Source organism: Triturus cristatus, chromosome 1_2 (genome assembly GCF_964204655.1).
Source record: "Triturus cristatus chromosome 1_2, aTriCri1.1, whole genome shotgun sequence".
In the NCBI taxonomy this organism is placed as follows: Eukaryota; Metazoa; Chordata; class Amphibia; order Caudata; family Salamandridae; genus Triturus; species Triturus cristatus.
In genome coordinates, this window is record NC_140580.1 from 321,192,567 (window position 1) to 321,217,008 (window position 24,442).

Genomic DNA, 24,442 nt, shown 5'->3' on the forward strand with positions numbered 1-24,442 from the left:
GTCAACTGACTAGCAATTGGTTTATATTAATCTGGATTTATCATTAAGTGGCTTTATTTTTTTTATAAATAAAGAAACAACAGCATGATGTAGCAGAAAGGCAGCGTTCAAGGGCTAATTTAGGTAGGCGACACTTAACTGCAGCCTCTGCCTGTTATACTCAAACTGTCACCTTTACATTGATTGGCCTTCAGACCCCACTTTGTTCCTGCAAGACAGATACCTTCCATGTCTGTTCCTGTCGGGAGTAGTGCTCACTCAAAGTATTAAGACCTCAGGACACAAGCTCAAAAAAACCTGTTCAGCTGTTAACTATGGCTAATAACATCAGTGTTAATGCGAGAGCAGAGTTACAGCATACCAAAACACACTACCATCCCAAGCCTCACATGCCACAAGGCAACAACCACTCCACAGACAATTTGATACTCAACAAAACATTACAGCAGCTGGCCTTAGGTGTATCCACCTACTGAATGCAAACATGCTTCCCTCATTTACTGCATACCTTCTTATCTTGAACCGCAACTATCACCACAGCAAGGCCTAACTGACAGGCAACGGGTCATAGCAAGATCAGATTGCGAGCGTCAATGAAAGAACATTGACAAACGCACTCTCAGTTTGCACAGCTGTTTGCCAGTAAATGGCTCTGTGGGTTAACCACTTGCTTAACTTGCTAAAAAGTCCAAGTTAATCCTTTATTCTACTAAAGTTGATAAATTAACTACCTTGAAATGTAAGACACAGAAGAAAGAGCTTGAATAAATACATTTAATTCAGACCCAGTACTGTTGAGAGTAAGAGAAGCACAGCCTGCAGGAACCAGTTCAGTACAGAGTTTTCTTGGGGGGAAAAACAGCTCATATTTCATAATGCTTCTCTTCTTCAGGTGTTTTGTTGGGGTCACCACCTCTCTCCAGGTATAGGTTATTGTATGGATACTGCTTTGGACCCTGCAAAAGAAAAGATTGACAACTACATTAAATCTAGATTTAACAGTGAAACAATGCTATTTACAGTGCAGCCTCATTATCCCCATAATTACTTAACGTGCTATATATTTTTTAGGTATGGAATAGAGAAATCTTTAGCTGTTCTGCTATCCTCAAGTTTCCTAAAATACTAATAAAAGCAGACACATGCAGGGGCTTTTGGTAAGTCCTCTTCTTCCATGGATCTTTTCAAATATCGTTCACATGTTTCAACCCACTACAGCATACATCGTGGGACAATGGTTTGGCCAACTTCATCCACTGGCTGCCGTGCACTGCGAGTGAAGACATTTTGCTTTATCACATGTGCATAGCCTCAGGAAAACAAGAGTGCATTTAAGTGCTGGGGCTGGTGTGCCCCGAAACCGGTCCCAGGATGCTGATTTCCAGTCCAAGGAGGATCTGGCTACGCAGTTCAGGCTGGGCTGTTCCCATGAGGAACAGGGTCAAGACTGATTTGCATAGGACTTGGTTCAAACTGGGATGGCATGGTGAGCAAAAGAACAATGGATTAAACCCAGATCCTTGTGACTAGGGGTGAATGTTTGCATTGTTCAGCATTCCGTACCTGATCTGTTCCTTTTGAAATGCAAGGCCATCATTAGTTTTATATTTTTGCATGTTTGCCAAAAACATAACCGCACACTTGCCAAGGTCATGCCTACTTAGTCAATGCTCGTCCTACTATTGGGAGGTCCTATTCTGCTAATATAGCACTTCCCATATTACTTACACTATATAGTAAGTACACAGGTTCCGTGTGGGCCCCCACAACCACCAGTAACCCCTACATAAGCTGTCCATCTTCTGGCCCAGCCATTTCTAAACTGCAGGCTCAGTATACCAGTTTCAGTTGATTTTATGTCTAACCTGATAGAACATAAAAAACTGTATGAAGGGCCCAATGGAAAAGCTGGCTGAAATAAAGAGGGCTGTTGGTCTAGGACTAGAGTCACTTTCATATTCTACACGTTTATATATGGGGCTGACGTCTGCCTGCCACTCCACACCAACTTCCTCTTACGCATGCAAAGTTTCCAAGCATAAAGAGGTACCAGTAATGATGGAAGATGTAAAGCACCATAGAATCAGCCAAAGATGTTGGTCAACATTGCCTCAGAAAACACAATGCTTTGAGAAACATGGAGCCAGTCTCAATCAGAGTGAATTTGGAAAAGCACTGATGCAGTTTTTTGTACCACTCCGTGAGCATTATTACCCACCGAGTGAAAACAGTTGCTGCATAAAGTATTATCAAGTTCTTCAAGGAATCTGCAACACTGAGTTTAAGCCTCTTTCTGGGATGGCACCAGATGAACAAAATGTTAAGAGTCCTGTAAATATCTAGGTTATAGAGTTAAGTTGTGTTAGAGGAACCCTTTCAAGGTCACTTCACAGGTAACACCTGTGACTCACCAAGCATTATGACAGTGTTCACTTAGATAACTTTTGTAAATGTGAAATACTTAATCACTAGCACTTAATTCTACATGCTCGTAGGCTCAGAGATTTTGTCACGCAAATAGAAAATATATGTAGTGAAGAGCACCCTCAGTCGTTGTTTGAAGGAATTCTTGCTTAAGACACCTAGGACTGCATTCCACAAGTATAGTTTCGGTTTTATTTGACCATGGAGGTGTGTAGGGTAAATCATTACACTGGAGCTACAATGATTTGTACTTTATGGTTTTAGAGGAATAAGTGTGACATATTCTGCACTTCGTTTCCAGATGCTGATCGTCCACATGTAGCCTTTTCTTCCCACAGATTTTGCAGGATCTGAAGAGGCCTTTCTTACAAGTATCAGACATAGTAGTTGTAGGCAAATCTTCATTTCTAAAGAGGAAGAAAAATGAGCAGAGCTCAGGGAGACTCCCTTCCCATGACATGTAGTAGAAAATCTGAGGAACTCAGCCTCTGTTGTGAGTGATCTAGTGGGTGCTATCACCTGACTGGTTACAGTTCAAGTTTGGAACATATTTTTTTTTTTTAAAGGACACAGACTTTATAGCCTATGATACTGATGCTGCTTTAATATAGTAGGGTTTGACCCACACTTCGCAGATGGGGAATGATTCAAGCATGTGAATCTATGGAAGCTCCAATACTGGAGAACTTGCATCACTCGCCATGCAAAAAACATACATTTGCAATAGGCACTCGAAAAAAAGGTAACTGGGAAAGAGTTAAACAAAGGGGCAATAAAAGTTATGTGCAGAAATGGTAAATTTCAGTGCTTTTGTGCATTTGAGCTAGAACCAAAACTCAGTTTTTAGTGAATTACATATAGTTATATAAATCTCTCATGACCAAGGGTTCATTCATGATTGACAGCTTGCATTGTACAATATTGGGTATCCTATGCAATTTGGTTATCTCCTACTATTCAGCCATCTCTAGGACTCCTACCTCTGACGTTTGGTTTCCTCTACAAGTCTTGGAACTGCTTCCTCACAGAGATCTTTGTCATATTCCCAGCCCCTCAGTGAATGGAGTGTCATCATAACCCAGGCCTAGTACAGCCAAGCCAAATTGATTTTGGCTGCTGTAGTAACAAACTAACATATAGAAGGAACAAATGTGAGTTTAATGAGAGCACCCATGTACAGAGTCTCCACAAGAAAATAATCGGCATCAGCAGTTAAGAACACACCATGAGACGACAAGGTGGATGCTGGAGGGTTACAAATATCTCAGATATCCATTCTGCAGACGGTGGGGTCTTCTGTGGAGTCCAGTGTTCGTCAGGAGGGGGCAGGAGAAAGCACCTACTTGTAATGACAATTGCCTTTCCAAACCAAGTAACTAGTGGGTCAGTTAAACAATCGATCGCTGTCTTTACTAATGATTGCTGCAACGTGTTTAACAAATGCTTTGTTATATTTTAGGTTGGCGGTATTTTTTACACGTTTATACCTGTAGTTTATGCAATTTACTGTAGACCACACATAAGCTGTAACAATTTATTTTATTAAATGTTCTGCTTGCTGTATTATGTACACAAAGAGGTGCTTTCAGGGCTTGCATCGATGGAATACATTGTATACAGTGGGGTGCCATACACTAAAGCTAGAAATAACAATGTCTCAAACAATTTTAGACCTCAACTTTCTTATTTGTGCTGTCAAATGGTAATTACAGGTATTGTGATGTGCTTACAGCTTGCGGTGCATGTTGGTCACTCGTAAGGGGATGTCTCACCACGCACTGGGTTTGATTTTTTCAAAGAGTCCAGTATCTGCCACTTCTTTTAAAGTTAAAGTATCTCTAAAAGGCACCTAAAAAAGCCACATTTCTTAATGGCAGATTTCAAAATTGTAATGGGGTCTCTCAGCAGAGGATTTGTTCTTTCTACATGTTTACATCCATAGATTGCATGGTATCGCAAACAAAACAACAACAAAAAACACACAATAAACCTCCGACCTCTAGATTCCTAAAACCCTTTATGAACAATTTAGTTGGACCAAGCTGAATAACCCTTTCTTTACCTTTGACCTTTTGAATACCTCTTGAGCATCTAGACTACGTTAAGTAACATGCCTGTGTGTCTTAGTCTTCTTTGAAACCATATCCCTGCAACCAAACAATATATGTATTCATTCGATCAACAGTATGCTTTTTACATAGCTCCCACTAAAGATCACATTCACCTGCATTGAATAGGTTTCCTTGAGAGCACAAGACTAATTCCAATAACAACTAGACTAGCCACTAACTTTGGGTTCTGGAGTAGTGTGCTAGTTGCAGTAAATAGCTTCAATGCATCGTCCGGGGTAGTAAGTGCAATATAAATTCCATTTTAATTCATTATAAAATATTTTCGTCATCAAACTACCATTTTCACCAAAGTCTGGAAAATGTGCTCACACAGCTACCTGTAACAAAACTCGCAAAACTCACCACTGGCTGGTATGAAGGATATTCTTCTCCAACCCAAAACAAAAAAAGCATGACACCCATAAAACCAAAAAGCTGTTTGCACATGGTGTTCCAATCGACAGGGGTTGGAGACGTGTCCACGCGGTTCCTGATGTACATGTCAAAGTGCCAATGCATCTGAAACAAAACAATTCCATTACTATTCAGTTTCATAGACTGCCAAATTGTTTTGTGTAGTCTTGCCACATCACCACGTTTACAGTGCATTTAATCACACAAAGGTAACCCGTAGGCAAACAAACATTACAAGCAACATAACCTCTAACAAGTTTTTAAATCCAAAATTGTGCTTGCCTTCAACGCACTCATTGAGGGCAGTTTTACTACATTTCCACCAAGCAAAGTCAAGCCCTAAACATTTGGCTTCTATCGAATTTCAGGCAGCAGAGTCAATGCACCAGAGGCACATATGTAGTGGGTCTTCTAACAGAGCCCTAGCCTTCACATGCACAAGTGTAAAGGTAACCACGTTCTTTCTCTAAGAGGTAAATCAAAAGGATTGTGTAAATAGAGATATGCAGCCCTGCCAAGTACCGCGCCTGCCAAGTACAGCGAATCAGGTGTTCGATTACCGTATTTCAGTGGAGTGATCCACATCACTGCATTGAAATGCAAAGTCACGCATAATAGCGCCTTCTTCTCAGCTGTGAAGGTGGAGCGCTATTAGCACCACTGATAGAAAGCTGGCTGGCTCCGCGCTGCTTGCAAGCAGGTTTGGGAGGCTGGCTCATCTCTGTTGTGTTGGCTTAGGCAATGCACAAAATAATGTAGCAACATTCTCACACGCGGTATTCACAGATGTCGCACCTCAGTGATGAGTTAACCAATAGATAGGACTCACAGCCGCACAAGCAGGTGGCAGACAATTATGCTAGCAGCGCACCCCGCGTTGTTGAGCTGCGCGGCGGTAATGATGTGAGGACCTCCCGCAACTGGACCTGGACTGGAGTGGTGCTGTACTGCAGTCCAGAAGCCATGTGAATGACACGGAGCGAGCCATCGAGCCCTGAACCGCAGCGGCAACAAGGATTTTAGTGTAGGAGGGAGGGGGCAGTCGACCTGATGGGCTAACACTGATGGCGCTGCTTGCTATAGATTACTAGTAAGTGTTTGTCACTAGAACATTCTCCAATACTGCTCCAATTTACTTTTAGCATGTCATCATGAGCCAATTAAATTAAAGTTTTAGCTGAACCCGAGGCCTCAGAGCATGTAGCTCCAATGTGACCGTCTGACTGCCCAGGTTGCGTCTGTTGCTGCGCCGGCTGAAGCAGCGGGTCTGCATCTCCATGGAAAACCGTTGCGCTAGTGACAACCCACTTCATTTATACTAAGACAAATTTGATGCCCTCAAATATCCCCCATTCCAGGGGGTTCTTCATCAGAGATAATTGTAAACCAAGGCAATTTTGGAACATGTTTTGCGGTGCGCGGACATGGCTGTCAATGCCACACCCAGAGAAGGTGGCACGGAGTAACCCTATGCTTTGTTGTCTTTGGGGCCTGTAGTTGGTCATGCTCCTAGGCTGGGCAGTGGGCGTAAGATTTTTTTATTCAAAATTAAAGCCATACATCGTTCATCCAAAGCCAAGACCAGACCTTCCTCAGTCTGCATGCCTGTGATTCCCTCAGTGTGGCCCCAGTTTGAAGATTATTGCAGCGGTCGTCGGGCTCAGCCAGTCCTTGCGGTCATGGCTCATTGGCATTGGTGTGGGCAGCGTCAGAGTGTGAGGTACAGGCAGAGTTCATTTTAAACTGCATATAAAATAACAGCGGGAACACACTTTAAAAATGAAAGACAAGTGCAGTTTAAATCAGTAGAAAATATTTTCACGAAGCCTTGCCTTTTCCGTTACAAAATGTTGTTTATCACATCCACCATACTGCATAAAAGAATTTGAAGAAAATTAACGTTCTCTTCTCTTTTCCGTTTTGTTTTTCATCTGGAAAATTAGGTCATTCAGAATGTTGTGTAGTGTTACGTGAGCAACCGTCAAGTGCTGGGTATCTGACTGCAGAGCTGCGCTGTTCTTCGTAGCGTTTCTCTGTACCTTCAGTTATCGTTTTTAATAACACTAACGTGCGCTCTGGTATTGCTACGAGCGTGGAAGATGAGACTTCCTCCTAGTAACAAGTGGCCTGCTCGGAGACAGGGATCTCTATGTGTCATGTCGGTTAGTGCCCTTATATTTCTGGTGCTTTGGACCAGTTTTAAAATCTTCTTAGTGTTTCTTGTTGCTCAGATGGGTGTAATCTCGGATATTTATGTTTTTGTATTGCTTAATTTTTGCTCGTAAAAAAGTGTAATTCATTTATTGCACGCCACTCATAATTACACTGCAATTATGAAAATGTCACAAGTATACATATATTTATATTCACGCAAGTTATAATTTGAGGATCAGACTTGCCCTACCACACAGTACCGAATGACACCTTCTTATACACCTTTACTCAGTCTTAGTACCAAGGTAAAGCCAATTGGTGAAAACCATGGAGTGGACACCAGAAGGGCAGTGAGAAAGGGCGGGTAGAAAAGGCTCTTTTAATCGCCAGCCTTTTGTGCTCCTTCCTCTGTAATGTCTACCAATTATAAAATGAGATAGCACTGCCCCCTAGTGGCGCATGCCGAAATTATTGTCAGCTATTGCACAACGGAGTATAAAGATTCCTCCTCAGATAGAGGATTCAAAACCCAGCATGATCAACGTAGTTTTTCCTCATTCCTAAGTTGATGTGTAAATGCTTAGCTGGGTAATGACAAGCAATATTCATACCCCTATGGGCGACTAAGTTTGGGGTATGCACAATGTAGGGATTTTTAGGTCTCGCCTACGCAGAGCGCCACTTTATAAAACATGTACGAAGCCTCAAATGGTTATAAGCATTAGAGTGGTCTTGCAGCATTTTTTCGAGTCGGTTTGTAATGATGTTGCTGGTACTGTGTTCTGGTACAACTCGTGTGTGCTAGAGTGTGTGCGTTAGATATTCGGGGCTCTGGGAGGTAAGTAGGAGTCTTTTACCAACTGCCTACACATCTCAGTTGGTAGACATGCCCAGCACATGGAAGCCGTCTGAGCATGTTGCAGGGTTTGAGATTTCTGTCTCGTTTTATAAAAGTTGTTGGGACGTTTCTCCAAGAATGTTTGCTATTACATCACCCCGGATACACCAAACCTGATCCATGCATTTGGAATCCTGCTTTATTTACATTGACTGGGATTAAGTGGAAGCCGGTTTGCTAATGACAGCTTGAGGACATTCGGAAACCTTCCGTGGGAATGCATTCCACCCGTTGCCCACCATTGGCTTTGTAGTTTATAACTCACATTTGCTTGCTTTCTGTTTGCTGACTTTATTTCTTTTAGGCTGACCAGTTTCAGTTAGTCCCTTCCCTTGTCCAAACTCGAATTACTAGATTATAATAGTACTGAATTTCGGTAAACGGGGCTTTAAATCTTCTTATCCTGTCACATTTGCTGTTTATTCAAAGACAGTGGTCAAATGTCAGGCTCTGTCTTCCAGGGAGCTTGGGCTTTACTTTTTTTCTCTGACTTCATAGTGAGAGGATTTATGTGACCATCATGTTGGCTACTTTTGGGACCTTATAAGTACTTAGTTATGCAGCACAATACCCTTGGTGCAACAACAACTGTTGCATGGCTAAACGCTTATAAGGTCCCAGAGACCTATTGGCTATGCCAATGCTTGTTATTACCAAGGATAGGTAAGCACTGCCTCAGGTTAATGAGAAAGGATTTGCTCTAAATTTATGAGCGGTATAACATCCCTACGTATGTACGAGATCCCACAACGCATTTTTAAAATAAGTTTTCAATGTTGACAATAATATAAACAAGAAACCATTACAGTGTAGAAGGCAATCCCAATTAATCATGACAAGGTATAACGTATATAATAACTGAAAGACAATAATAGTAACACATGTTTTAAAATGGAAAAAGAAAAGGAATTGGTACTCCAATATGGATCATGTATAGGAATGAAAATGGACACAGACATTTTGAGAACTCTACAAGTGGCCATATCTCATTATGCACAGAAGGCACTGAAAGAATATTTCTCTGATAGGAATTACAGATCACTTGCACATCATTATGGGATTATTTTTGATATTCTTGAACAGTACAATAGAGTAGCAGGTTTAACCCTACCTCGTAAGCACAAACTCAGAATCACACAGCCAATCATGCAAGCAGATTGCACAGGGAAGCCTGATCTACAACGTTATTATTTCTAGAGTCGAGGCTGTGCTTTACTAAGGGGTAGTGTTTAGTAAAAAAATAAAAAATGACTTATCACCAGATACCCATCATTGCCGCTAGGGCAGAGTTTTCCAACTGTTGCCCAGCACTTCCTGGAGGGTCGCGAGCAGATTTTTGGCGGGGTCACAAAGTCCTGCTCTACATGTAAATAATATTTAAAATGATTAGCCCTATTTGTGCACCTGTGTGAAAGTGCTAAACAATGTCCCCAAGTCCAGTTTTAAAACAAACACTTGCAAGTATTCCTAAGCAAGACTCCACGTGAAACATTTCAATATTGGTGGCTGCTGTTTTTTTTATACTTCACAAAGCCATTTCTGCAGAGATTTTGCTCACTAAATAGAATCACACACAACAATACCATTTGTGTAAGTCTTTTGCACACAAATTGTGAAATTTGGATGTGGCCTAACTGGGTAACCAGTTTTGTGGCCCAGCGTTGGCTCAATATCCTTTGATTATTGGAAAATCACTTAATCTCCAGTGCTTATGACAAAATGAATCTGTGCTTGTGCAATGTAATCTAGTGCTCATGTAATGTGTTCCAATGCCCTTCAGCCGTGTTCGCACTATATAAAGGTTTCTCAAATTTAGTAAAATCACAGGTATCAACAGACGTCTAGTAATTTTAGTGAACGAATATCCCAAGCCAGCACCATACTCAAACTATTCCACTTCCAGACTCCAGTGAAGTTCCATATCTGCCACTTTTACGGGAAGGTTAAGGTCTTGGCACCAGTCCTATATTGAAGGGCGTGGTCAAGGTTGTGGAGTTTACAACCAATTGCTTTTATTATATTAAAAAAAATCATCACCCTCACCTCTTGTTCTCTAACACTAGGTGGGTCACGAACGTTTTTCATTCTAAAAATTGGTTTGTGGCTCTAAAACGTTTGGAAAGCACTGATCTTAGTTAATGATCCCGGGGTTTAGCCAGTAAATGCATTCTGATAGGAAGTTATGATGCAATATACTATCAAACTAGTGATCCAACTTTTTTCAAGAGGCCAGAAATGCTCATAGCCCCGTAATTTACTAAGAATGTTTTCATCTTACTCATGTTGTGCAGTCTGTCTAGTCATTAATAGAGAAAACATTTCACATCCAAGGCGATATAAGTTTCCTGCCGCTGTAGAAGGATTTGGAAAAAAGTTGGACAGGAAACAGCCTGGCTGCTATGGAGATCAGCAATAAACTAAAAGCAGAAAGAAGTCATCCCTATGGACACTTTCATAAAATGAAAGATAAAGTAGGGTTCTTCAGTATAAAGAAAATGAAGTTTCCTTGCTCATCTAGTTGTCACGATACCAACTGAGAAGGAAAACGGCGCACTTTAGTAAGTACAATCTCACAATCACAATCATTGTTGCACCTACAAGTGGTTCAGTTTTCTTTGACTATTCATGATTTGTTCTATTGTACATATTTCTGGTGTGGTCAATGGTATCAAAAGCTGCAGATAGGCCCACAAGAGCCAGTGTCCTGACACCACCTCCATCAACCGCATGACTGCGGTCTTTAATTACTCATGGAACTATCAATTCTATGCTGCTAACTGGCCTAAATACAGTCAAAGGGATGAAGGGTTTGCAGGATTTTGTAACAGGTAAATAAGTGTACTTTCAAATGTTTTTCAAATTATGGCAGCAAACAAATTAGCCTAAAGTCATTTGAGTGAAATGCATCAAGGCAATTTATTTTAACAGTAGTTTGATTACAGATTTTCCTCTGCATTAGGCATTTCACTGCTTAGAGGTATTAAACAGAATGGTTAGGTCATCAACGACATTTGATGCTAGTTGCAGATTTTGAAAGGCGTAAGTGTAATGGGAGGGCGACTGCCAGAAGAAACAGATTTAGTTTTGCTAACCATCTGTAAGGTATCTATGCTTGCCTTTACAGCAGAAGTCATATTGTTATTGGTATCAATATTTATAAAGCGCACTGTAACCCTACGGACATCCTGGCGCTGAGGTACATGTGCACTGCCACCACAAGTGCTGAAAAGAAAACCAGGCTACATTAGAAATACTTGTGCTCTGGGATAGAGCCAGGTCTTTATTTACTTTCCAAACTACAGCAGGTCTTTAATCGGTCTCAGATCAGTGGGAAGATCATTCCAAAGGCGCGCTGCTGCAATGCTAAAAGCTCTTTCCCCCAATTTTGTTCTTTTAATCCTGGGCACTTTTACCAGATTGGCCGAGGAAGAGCGAAGACTGCGGATGGGGGCATACCATCCAAATTTGCTCCGCAACGGTTTAGGCCCAAGACCGTGCAGCGTCGTAAAAACAATGCAGAGCGATTTAAATTGTATCCTCTGTAATACAGGGAGCCAAATGCAGCTCTGCCAGAGCTTGAGATGCTGATGACTGTTGTGGTCTCATTAAAGCAAGCTTTGCCGCAACAATCTGGATTCTCTGGAGTCTTCCGATCAGGTACTTTGGAGACTCCAGCAGCAAAGCGTTGCAATAATCCAGTCGACCCAAAATAACACTCCTTACTACTAGTGCTCGGGCCTGGGTTGGTAACATCGGAAGAATCTTTTGAAGTACTCCGATGAGAGATAAACTGCTCCCGACAATCTTATTAACTTGAGTTTCTAGACTCAACTTATCGTTGAAACTAATTCCCAGGTTGCGTACCGTCTCAGAGGGTACCAATGGTGTACCCGTGGGAATAGGCCAGAAAACAGTTGGGAGTGAGAATGGCACTTTCCCAGCGGCACAGCATAGGATCTCTGTTTTGTCACCGATGAATTGCAGGGAGTTATTTCTCAGCCAGTGTACCGTATCCTGCATTCAGGCATGCCATTTTTCTAGTGAGAGGGAATGATCCCCCCTCCAGCGACAGAATGAGCTGTGTCGTCAGCATAATTCACAAGGCTGACATTATGTGACTTAATGACAGCAATCAGATGGCTCATTGTGACAGGGCGGACCCGCTACCCGAGTCCACTAGCGAATGGTGGTTGGCCATACCTCCATCTCTCCCTCTTGTTTCCTCTCAGCAGGGAGACTGGCGAACTTCCGACCCTTTATTACCTCCCGCAGAAACTGAAGAACACTGCTCCTTTAACTGGGGATTCCACTGGGAGGACGGTCCACCCCCATCCGACGTCACATCGGTCCCACCACCAATAAGAACGGAGGAATTCCGGAACAGCGTGTGCGTCACCACCGGAGAGGAGGAAGCCGAGTTAGGAGCTGGAACGTTGGTGATCTACGCGGAGAAGCCCGGAGAAGAAGGAGGGAAGCGAGAGAGCAGTTCCACTGTAGCCGAGGAGAAGCCAGGAGGCCAACTTCCCCACGCGCCGCCGAGCCACGCTCCCGGAGGAGCGTGGCTGACACAGGTACGGGACAGGTTCTCAGGGTAGGTTGGGAGGAGAGGTCGCCCTACCGCCGAAACCTAATTCCTACTCCTCCTATTTTTAATAACAATCCTCACGTCACCTTACCCGTTGCACTGAGCACCACAACATCGTATTGTATAGTTCACCAGTGTGCCTCACAAAACGAGTGAGTGGTGCCTTCTTCACCCCCAGCCCGAAGTGAGTGTGGCTTAAAGACTGAGCGTCCTCCTGATACCCTTTTGTTTTGTTTTTGTTGGCCTTATCTCCCCTCCTCCTTTGACTGGAATCGGAAGGACAACGGAGAGTAGACCCCAGAAGAGAAAGAGTGAAGCTAGAACCTACCGGGTTGAATCAAATCCATCTAACCACGACGGATACCGCCCAAACTGTCTCAGGAAGAGTAACAACTCGACGCAAAAGTGTCTTAATAAAAATTAAACCTTATTCTAGCAGATCTGTTTCCCAAGTTGTTAATCCTACCCCGCCACACTCATGTAAGCATTGAATAATATTGGGCTGATCACAGACCCCTGAGGGACACCGTGCCTAATATCAACAAAATCTGATTGATAAGGGGGAGAGCCACTGCCTGTCGTCTGTTGGCCAGATAAGATTGAAACCATTTCAGCACCACGTCCATCACCCCGGCTCCCTCCAGCCTCGCTAAAAGGACCGCATGGTTAACCATGTCGAATGCGGCAGACAGGTCCAGCAAGATCAATATAGCCGATTGTCCCCTGTCTGCTCGCATTCGAAGATCATCCAGAACAGTTACCAAGGCAGTCTCCGTCCCGGGTCCTGGGCGGAAGCCAAATTGCACATCCTCTAGATAGTTATTAACTCCAAGAACTGGGAGAGTGCCTTGCTCTGTGATCTTCACTGGATAAGGTAGAAGCGAAAAGGGCCTATAACTCTTAGGGCAAGCTGGATCAAGCGTGGGTTTTTTCAAAAGTGGAGTTATTATTGCTTATTTCCAGAATGACGGTACCAGCCCACTACTCAAGGATTGACTACACAACTGTCGGAGTATTGGGAAGAGTTCAGAGCCTAGCTCTTTCCATATTTTATGAGGAAGGGGGTCCATAGGGGAACCTGAAGAGACACCTAGAGCTACTTTATGAAAGTCCTCCTCTGAGGGTAACTCAAAATGATCTAAGAGGGCCAACTGATCTGATGGCTTCATACCACCTACCCAACCCTCTTGCTTATTTGGTGGTGGCCTACTATCCACCTCACCGGATATGACCAAATCGTCCACTTTCAGCCCTACTATTATTTTGCTTATCTTATCCTCGAAAAAGGTTGCTAAACTATCACATAGATCTTGTGTGGGAAGGATCTTGTTTTTTGTGCAATCTGGGCTAGCAATATCATTCACAATTTTAAAAATACCCTTAGTACTGTTGGGTGCCTTCAGAATAACGTCTGCAAAGCACTCTGCTTTTGCAGTGATGATTTCTTTTTTATAGCTAACATTTCCTCCTTCCAGGTGGTATTCTCCTTATCTACATACGCCTTCCATGATAGATTCCTGCGCAATCTGAGCAATATATTTTGGTTTAAGTTAACAAAAGGAAGTGGTGAGATTGTCTGGCGAGCCAAAGGGTTATTATTTTGGATATAATATTGAACAATTATTTAGAAATGTCAAGGATTTTAGTAACTTTAGGGAATTATATTTTGGGTTTTCTTGCTTGACAAAAAGTATATACCCTGAATATATTTCAATATATACATTTTTGGCATAGTCCTTTCAACAATATTTTTCATCATTGGAGTTTTTGATGCATTTATTTTCAGTTCATAACAGAAATATTTGTTACATCATAGATAACTTGAATCTGTGCCTAACTTGTTTGAATGGCAGAACATCACCTATAATACTTATATTATTTTGCCTCAGCCGCTCATGGCTATTCTTACAACAATCAATTTGCATGTGATACAATGGAAGAGAGAGGATTGAAGTGCTTTTCCAAGATTCCAGTTCCTGTCCTGTTTTCCCAATCCGATTTGCAAAAGGGATGTGCAGAAGTTACACATTTTAAGGTACCACATTATGACAGGACCTTGCCATGGGAATGAGGTTATGAGCATGCACCTATTTGCCTCTGGAAAAGATTACATCTAAAAAATATTTCTCAATGTACAACAGAATGTTATTGAGTATTGCTAGTTTGAAAACAGATGTTATTAAGTGCTTGTCATGACAAGGTTTCAAGTTACAGGATCAAATCTACGAGAAGTCTGGGGTAAGAACTTTAGAGAATATAATCTGCTAGATGGTTTAACTTTTCATACGCAATAAACACTACTCCCTCTGCAATTGTTTAAACCATTTCTGTGGATGATCGTCAAATTAGTATGAACTAATTTGGATATAATTGGGATGGAGGCCATCTGAGACGTTGCTCAATCAAAAGGAGAAGATCAAGGGGATATTGATCAAGCATAGTCAAAAGAATTGTTCAGTTTCTTTACTGCTCTGCAAACATTACAACAGCACAGCGTTTATATCAATATCTTCACATTTTTAAATAGCACTCAACTGTCTTGCACATGAGTGAAAACTGACAAGACAAATACTAAAATGGCAAGAGTGAAAAGGAACTACTGGCCTACTACCAAAATGACGACAATCACATACCTCAGAATAACCAATGGCTAAAAGTTGCAGGACTCAAATAGCACCAACAGGCAACATCCACACAATAAGGTCCATCAGATATTTAGATGAGTACACCAGAACATAAAAAGCTAATTTGAGGAGCCCACGCACGCTGCCAAGAGGCTGTCAGACTAAAGAGGGCAACGACAAAGCTCATAGGTTTAAACAAAACAAAAAATATCAGAATATGTACCAAGTTTAGAAGACTAGCAGGATCATCATAGTATAGGGTGGCTTAATGTACGACAATAAAAGAACTGTAAATCAGGTAAGAAGGTTTTGAGAAAGTGGATTATTGGTTGGGGTGGATGGTAGTCCACCACAAGTAATAAGGTCACTGTTCCTGTAAGGTCGAGTAAGGGCTTTAGTAATTTAAACCTGAGCTCAACGTCTGGTAGCTATGACAGAGAGCAGACCGGCTTAACCTAGGAAACGTGCAAAGCATTCAGAAGTACGAAAACTGTTAAAAAGTTGAACAAAACAGGATAAAAATCCCGAAATAGAGAGTATTTTCATTAACCAAATGACACCAAAAATGTCAAACCTCCAACAAGGGAAACCAGAGACATTAATTTTTACTTTTTAGATAAAAAAAAAAATAGCCAAAAGGTGCAAAGTGAGAACCAAGGGCAACTGGTTGCACAAGACCGGGACAGGGTAATATTTACAGCTTACCAGGATGGAGTAAGAGTTGGGCACAGAGACAAGGTTCGTCCCGTTCAGACGTTTACACCTCCTGTCTCTGAAATGGAATTCAAAAATCCTCAGTGGGGAAGGCAGCAGGCTATGGCCGAGATGGGTTCTGCGGAGCTGGAGAGCCATCGGACGAAGTCCCAGTGAAGCCATTGACTTTTGGGGGGAAACATAAAAGATTTGCACCCACTGAATACCACTTGATGGCCGATACATTTTGGTGCCTTCTCCAAGTGAAGATTTCTACCTTCGGACTTAGTCACTTTTTTGGGCGATCAGTAGATTCTATATCCGGACCAGAGGCGAGTAATATGATTTGAGTCTTTACTTCGCTGATAAAAAAAATTCACAGCAGCCATATAAACAACATCTCATTATAAAACTAACAATTCCCAGAATTCCATGAGAGGCTAGTACAAATTACCAATCAAATAATGGCAGCCCCAACAACATCCATCATTACTGTTCATGCTGCATCTTTCCTTCACTGCTCAGCAGCTGCAGATCAGCGTTTCTCAATTCTCTACTGCCTGGCACATGTTTGATGGTATTTTAATGCTGTTTTTCTTGCTCTGAAGCAATTTGGCACTGTACTGCTATTTGTGTCTTTTTTTCCCCCTGCTATAGCGGCGCGGCAGGAGTGTCTAAAAGTTGCAAACTCAAAACCTAAATGCAGCTCACAAAAACGAATATAATTAGGTTACGGAAACGGGGAGGTGGGATAGTACCCAGAAAAAAATCTGGCATGCGCGTGCAGTCATTAAAATAGGAACGTCTTTCTTACTCGAGTTAATGTCGCTCACTGCTGCTACACGTGAATGACCCACACCAAGGCCTGGGTTATCTCATCACTCAGCAAGATGACGTCAGCCAAACCCGGCTCTGGGATGCTGGCGCATCCGCCGGTGGCTTCCACTAGACAGACACAAGGGCGCCCAGACCATTAGAGCCATGACTTTTCTCCCATAGCTGTAGCTATGTAGCTGAAGCTCACACACCAACTCTACCTATTTTGGAAGTATGCTTCAGTTTATGTACCTATGCAAAATAGTAGTCTCCGTTTGCCACCATCTAAATGTTTAGCACCACCCGACCAGTTTTAAATGGTAGCAGATTTACAATAGAGAAACATCAAATTAACATGTTTTCCTCTTCTTATGTATCTAGTTAAGTTAGTTGCGGCTTGGCCACCTCTGTACTCCGCTGTTGGTCGCCCCGGGCATCGTGACAATGCGGTGGGCTAGCGAGCAGTTGAAAACACGCTAGTGTCTGACTGCAGTAGAGACGGTGCAATGTCACAGGCTCCCATTCTGCACACATTTTCAGCAAACCACTATATCCTCCTAAGCTACTTACGTCAAACACTTAGAAAGAAGGGCACGGCTCATAAGAAACAACCTCTAACCACATATGTAATTATACAGGGAAATTTATTTTCTTTAAATTAAAAAGAGGGTATCCTTAATAAAACAAGCGTGCGTGCCTCAAGTAAAAAAAAAACAAGTTTGACGAGGAGAGGAGGAGGCAGCAGGGGGAGGGAAGAGAGGAGGGGGCCTGCGCCTGTTTCCCTTGCAGGAGCGAGCAGGAACCATCTGTTAATTACAAACAGATGGTTTCAAAGCTCGCTCCCGCAAGTGAATCGCCAAACGTGCACGCGTTGCCATTCAAAGCAATGAAATGCGTGCACGTTTTTGCCTGAAAAACAGAATGGATTTCTAAAGGTCTCCTCCTATGCAGCGCATGCGCGCTGCGTAAGCGAGACCTAAACATGTATAGGCAAGCAATTTAGTCCTCTGCTTTTTCTTGAATCAGGGTTTGATATCTAGCAGAATGGCATTACATTTCAAGGATGCTTGAATGAAGAATAGCCTGCCAGGAAGATAAGCAGAATTTTGGGAGTGAGAGCAGGGTTTGTCTTTCATGCCAAGGCCCCTGGCATGGATGCAAGCTCAGAGTTTTGCTAAAAAATAAGCTGGGCACCTGAATGCCAGGCATATAATCTGGAATCTGATGCGAAAAATCCTAGTACTTGGTACTCTTTCAGAAAAGCCATGCACTTCTCAAATGGCCATACTGAGGGTACTCATGGGCAACATGATCAAGTTCAGCAAAAATACTAGAAAACAAGATATTGATGAGGATGCTAGTGAGAAGGTCTGTTTGCAAAGAAGCCTCCTGTGAGACTGGATGGATAGCTAGTGGAGATATTTATAACCCCTTTGGTGAGGCTAGTCAGAACAATGACATTAATTTACTTAAATGGCTTTCTATACAACTAACAGGTCCCAATGGAACTGCAGTTCAACACAATGATGCACCATCATTGCAAAAACCAATATAAAGGCAGTCCATGATACACTGTTTAACAATGCATTATTGCACACTTTTCACTAGTGTAGGATCAGAAAAGAGGATATGCCTATTGCGAGTCAGGCATGGGTGGTCCATGCTAAACAAAACAGTTAAATCAAATAGTCAACTTCCCAAAAGGAGACATTATTTGCTAGCAATCTGAGGCAGTTTTTCACTAGCAACAAGGAAGTTAATGTTTTTAAAACTACCTATATGTATTGCTGTTCACTATGACAATTTACCAAGGGTTGTTAGACTGTCCAAATCAAATGTCCTCCACACAATCCAGACTACAGCAAGTCTTTACCATTTGAAACCCAAAGGTGGTTGTTTAAAGAAGACTCCATGGAACTAGTTCTTTTGCTAGCTCTAATGGAGCAGATAAATATGGCAGAATAAAAATACTCATTATTCAACAGTTCAGAAAAAGAGAGACTTATAGGACATTGGATGACGTCATTAGAGACCGTGACATTTGCTTTCTATACACAGTCTATTCCCTGAAGGAAACAATTCTGCAATCTTGGTATCCATCACCACTCCCAAATATTGAACGACCCTCCTGGTGAAGGGAGGCATTTTATTACACACAATGTTGTGACCCAGGACTTTGAAGAAGGGCAATTGTAGTTGGTTGTGAGGAGTTAATTGTCTAGATAAGATAAGATGAAAATCCCCAGCAATGATGTTAGGATACTACCACCACTGGGCACTTAAAGATCACTTGAAAAGCAGAAAAAAATGAATTGGCCAACCTAGAAGATCAGGAAATGCATGCCCTGCGGGTTTGCAGCACACATGGTATTACCTTCACATAGATTAGGAAATATTTGATGAAAAATCAGTCAGTGGGGTGCAATCCATGGGAGACAGAGCAACCTTTACATAAAGTAATAGATCACTACAGACGGTGCTTTCAACAAAGACTGCATGCCCTTGATATCCTTGACCTATGTGAAATAATAGGAATCCTGGCACTTAAAACAGGTTTTTATTAAGCATAAGCTAAAAGGAAATTAGTCAAAATATAAGTTGGAAACTAGGGAGGAATAACAAAATACTTCATGTTTAAAGACTGATAAGGATTACTTTGGAAGGTGATAAACGGGGAGAGAAGTGTGGTAGTAAAGAATGTTTTGCCATACCGGCTCGCCCCAATTCCTCCGAAGGTCCGGATGATCCCATGAATACCAGGGGTCTCTCTCCTGCTGTGATTTATCTGGTAGTTTAGGATAATCCCCAAATCTGTCGGAGGCAAAAAGGTAAAGAAGAAGTTTATCAAAGATGAAGAAAATTATTTTACTAGATAAACCAAAGAGAACTTTTAGATACATTTCTGCTATAGTTACTCTTAGTTACACAACCTTTAATGAAAATAAAAAGTCAAAACCAAATGTTACTACTAAAAACAACAACAAAAACTCCAACCTTACATATGTAACTAATATTCATTTATAGTTTTCAGGGAAGAATATCTTGTGTATATCTGAAGCTTACTCATAGGACTCGCTGCTGCAGAGTGCTGGGGAAAGCAGCTACCAGGCTCACTTAAGAACGGACCCTTTTGAGATCCTCTTCCATAAATCCTCTCTCCCCTGCCCCGACACATTGCACCCTCGTGGCCACCCACAATGACTGGGTGTCTTGATAACGAGTCTGGCCAATCTACACAACAGTTGCCCACCTCATAGAATGCTTGGCCATTCCATGGGAAGCGCACACTTCCGATTACTCCCAGTGCCCCCGAGGGACTTGTACTAACTGTAATGAGCACTACGAAAACGGTGCTCAAAGCTCTTTAGTTTCACAGCCTCATACTTCAAATATAGATTCAAAACTCATCTGCTTGACACAGTGAATCCTTAATTAAATCAAAGACACTCTGACAATCCTCATTCCATTCCGCTTACATTATTAACGGATGAGCGGTCATAGTTTTAGAGGCAAAAATCAGAAGGTAATGTGAATAAAATTCAGCCATACCTATAAATGACCTAGGTTTAGTTGAGCTTTACTTTCTAGTTACCACCTCAAACGCCTTTACCAATTTCTCATTTGGTGTCACAAAACTGTTTGAGTTTATCCTAGACATTTGATTTCATTATTTGAAAAGCGCCCGACTCTTTTTCCAAATCTTTTTGGACTGTCCTTGTGTACAGACAGCATCACCATAAAAATCTTTTATTTTGCTTGATCTTTCAAACATACGGATCCAAATATTATTGAACTGCTTTTGGTCCCACCAACCTAAAAGTTGGGCTCAAATTATGACAACAAATATAATCTTCTCCCATGCTCTCTCTGGTTGAAGGTTAAGTTGCAGAGATTTGGAGGCAAAGATGCACATTCGTTTGACATTTCATTTGCATGTGTAACATCAAACAATTCTGCAAATACATCTGCTCCTCAATAGTAGTAGACTCCGCGAGTGGTAAATTCTAAAATGATAACTTCCCCCTGTGGTTATAATACACTCAGGAGAGAGTTACTCTTGAATCCTTGTTAGGCGGAAGGCTAATGTTTCTTTGTCAATGCTCAGAATTGCTACCATCCACACAATAAGTTATCAAATCCATTATCTGTTAGTATGACATACACATGGAAAGTATAATGTTCCTACATGCCTTACATTCATGCCCAGTAGGCAGGATTTATTCATTTTATTTTTTATTTTTATAAACATGCTAGAAGGTTTCTCTTTCACAGTGATGACTCATCAATGCCTACCACTTATCTTCATAGTTGGTACATTACAAACACCTATATACTTGTATCCGTTTCCTAACCAACCATTCCACTCACTTTTCACATCATATCTCAGTTTTTCTCCTCGTTTTTGCCCCTCTGCCTCACAATTCTGCCTGGCTTAATGCTGCAGCTGCCTGGAACTGGATCCTGCAGTGGGACTGGATTGACCTTGACCCAGAAATCTTACATTTCTATACAGTTAGTGTGCATTACAGTTCAATGCCCCGTCACCTTACTCTAGAACAGAGGTTTTCAAACTGTGGGGTGCTCCACTCTGGTGGTGCAAATGCCTCTGTAAGTACTTGTAAATAAAGATGGCCTGGACGGGTAACTTTGTTTATTTGGCACATTTCCTGGTTGCCTTCATTTCCATGCAAGGTTGAAGTGTTTAAAAAACATAAGAACTGTAATCTGTGCCATGGTTTTCATAGTGAAAGACTCAGCAAAAAAAAAAAAAAAATTCTGACTTTATATAGAAAAAAACAAAAACCTTAAATGCAAAAATAAATGAAAGCTAAACGAATCAGTGGGAAATGTAGTCTTTTACATTATGAAACCTAAGTTGGTTATTGTGATTACTGCAGATGCCAGTAAGTGTGATCATAGAGCAAAAGAACGGAATCCTGATTGGTGCAGTGAGAACAGTATATTTATAGTACTGCGAGGTTCCACCTTGTAACAAAAAGTACTATGAATATGCAGGTTATTATTGTAAAACTGTTTTACACACAGTATGATAGGCAGCCGCAAAATTTTTAAGGGCTGTGGTGCGGAGATCCATATGCTTGGTAGTCCCACAAAGTATATTAGGGGTTTTCATGGCGTTCCTTCTCCATGGAAACCCTGGCAGAGGGGAAACAAAGGGGGCCACTGGGCACCCTTGTGCATTCCGCCCTGTGGATGCACACAGGGGAGCACAACATGAGCCACCCTGTGTGCATGCACAGAAGTTCCAGCACGACATGTACTTTTTTGTCCATGTCGTGCTGGAACTTTTTTTGACATTCCCTTTGCGTTGCCTATTTTATAGCGCAGCCGTGGGAACGGCAAAGAAAACGCCCGCCAATGACTAAAAAAAGTCATCATATGGTGGGTGGTCTTCACGTGGGTTTGGCAGAGCGTCGGTCCCACTTGGGGTGACCTCTGCGTTGCTATTGAACTAAGTTTTCAGTCATGCACAAGAGAGGCCTCATTAGAAAGTGTGCTTCCAATGTTGAAACTGAACTTATACGGTTTCCCCAGCGTCAAAGCACACTCTCATGCAAAAAAAAAAAAAAAAAAAAAAAAAAAAGAGACCTGCATTGCTATGTGTTTCGCTATGTGCAGAGCTGTGGCCTCCGAAGCTGGAGTCCCCCATTCAAGTCCCAGCTGTGCCGCAACGTTTTGTGATTGTGGTGCAAATGAGTGTGTGGACATGTAAAAAAATATTAATTCAGCCACCCCCACAACAATGCAAGTGAAAGCGGTATGTGAAGCATGTTTTCTTATTTCAAACAAGACGGACCTTGCATGTGAGGCCTTGTTTATTTACCTTTATTCCACCTCGAACAATGCTGCATTTCAATTCTAGACAGTTTTAAACTAGGTTTGTGTGCAAGGTACATGGGAAAATATTACCCCTTATTTTAGCTTATAGGTGTCCAAAAAGCGACCAATAGGGCATCATTTACAATCAGCGCAAATATGTTTTTGTATCTCTGCGTATCCATGGGCATTGGTAGAACAGGAGTCCAACCTATCTTGGGTTTTTCTCATCCCCAAGTGTCTTGCTAAAGACACTTCATGTGCCAGTGACAACAGGAAATTCCTGTGCACAAACGGAACCACTAGCCTCTTGTTAGTTCCTGGCTCAGGATTCACTGTAAAGTATACCATCTTCCCAGCCAGACATAGTGTTTTCCGACCACCCCTTTGCTGACCGGTTTCTGGGTTTCCTTCCAAAGTCCCACAAGCGTGGGGCACTCCTGTGCATTGCAAAAATGTTCCCGGGTGGGCCACTCATTCCAATCATGTAATACAGCATACAGCATGAATCCAAGTCTCAGAGGAACACCATTAACTTTTTTGCAATCACAGAAGCTCTGCAGGTGTTGAGCAGTTTTTAGCCCAAACCGCTTAACAAGAGCTTCCTTCATTTGCTCCTCAACCATCTGGTCTGCCAAAGACCTTAACTCAATGATTGCAGTCCCTTCCAATGGCATAAGCTCCATTAAAGCAGCTGCCGTAGGAACCTCATTTAAGGCCTGCACCTTACAAGCCACTTCAAAGCTCACAAATCATTTAAAAATATCCTGACCTTCCACAAACACATGCACAAGGTTCTTTGAAACTTTGGCCTAACCCTGGTCTAAATTGGAAGTAGAGTCACTTAACCCAAAATGAGTTCTCAATGCTGCTATCCTACGTTCCTCTCCTTCAAGGACTAGCTGATCCCTTTCCAACTCTCCTAGTTCCTTCGGTTTCTACTCCCTTTCTCTCTGTTTCTCGCAATTTTTCTTCCCGGGTCCATTATTCCAATCTCTCCCATCTCCCTTCCTCTTGTTCTTGGTGAGCTAGTCTCGGCATCTCCCTCTCAAAATCTGGCTCTCTCATCTTCCTGAGCTTTAGCTCTCCAAAGTGCCAACTGCAAGCTCAGGGTCTCTACTAGACTCAACCCACCCAAGGGGTTTACTCCTGGAATTGGTGTGAGTGGTACCCGAGAAATTTGAGGTGGTGGACACACCGGAGATATTCTAAAAACTAAAAGGTGGTGAGTGCCTTGGTGAAAATATGGAAAATGTATTAGGGGACACACTTGGCGTGTGCCTTGGACATATCTGTGCTAAGGGGATCCTAGAGCCCGATTCCACAGAGTTCTCTTCACGGGATCAGACCGTGGTTCCCTACCCAGAGTTAACTACAGCCTTATCCCTTTACTCAGTGACTCAAACTTGTCCCTAATAAAATTAGCAAGGGCCTATCTGTCCCTATTCCTAGGAATGCTCTACCCTCTGTACCTACATAACTACTTCATCTAAATCTACGAATATGGTGCCGAGGTGAATTCCCAACCCTGTGTTTTTTAGTGTCTAAGAAAAAAAACACTGGCCTTACTTCACTACTGGTGGAAACTAGTACTGGCCAATGCCACCTCTGTTTTTAGGCTCCTAAACGTTAGGTACTCCACTGCTTGCTGCCAATTGTCAGAACCCCTTTCAGAGAGCCACGGGACACACAGGAGTTATTGGGCCCCGACAGTGGGGGTTTGAGGCCCTTTACTCCTGTTGTCCCAGGGCTTGACCTACTATGGATCCTGAGCAACTGGGCCAAGTACCCCTTAAGCACTTTACTCAGTGGTAGCTGTGGTAGAGCATGCCAAGGCTCTCACAGGAATATGATGGTGGGTGTTAGTGTGAATACAGGTTAGTGA

The 24,442-nt window shown here is 42.2% G+C and overlaps 1 protein-coding gene across 1 annotated transcript in view; it reads right to left on the bottom strand.

Moving 5' to 3' along the window:
* Positions 1–760: 760 nt before the first annotated feature.
* The window catches only part of NDUFB8 (NADH:ubiquinone oxidoreductase subunit B8), a 59,296-nt gene continuing 35,614 nt past the window's right edge, over positions 761–24,442 (bottom strand). The window contains exons 3-5 of the mRNA XM_085603889.1: positions 19,431–19,530; positions 4,899–5,054; positions 761–956 (exon numbers count right to left, since the gene is read on the bottom strand). Of these exons, the coding sequence (XP_085460015.1) occupies positions 864–956; positions 4,899–5,054; positions 19,431–19,530 (349 nt within the window). The 3' untranslated portion in view covers positions 761–863. The remainder of the gene's footprint in view (positions 957–4,898; positions 5,055–19,430; positions 19,531–24,442) is intronic.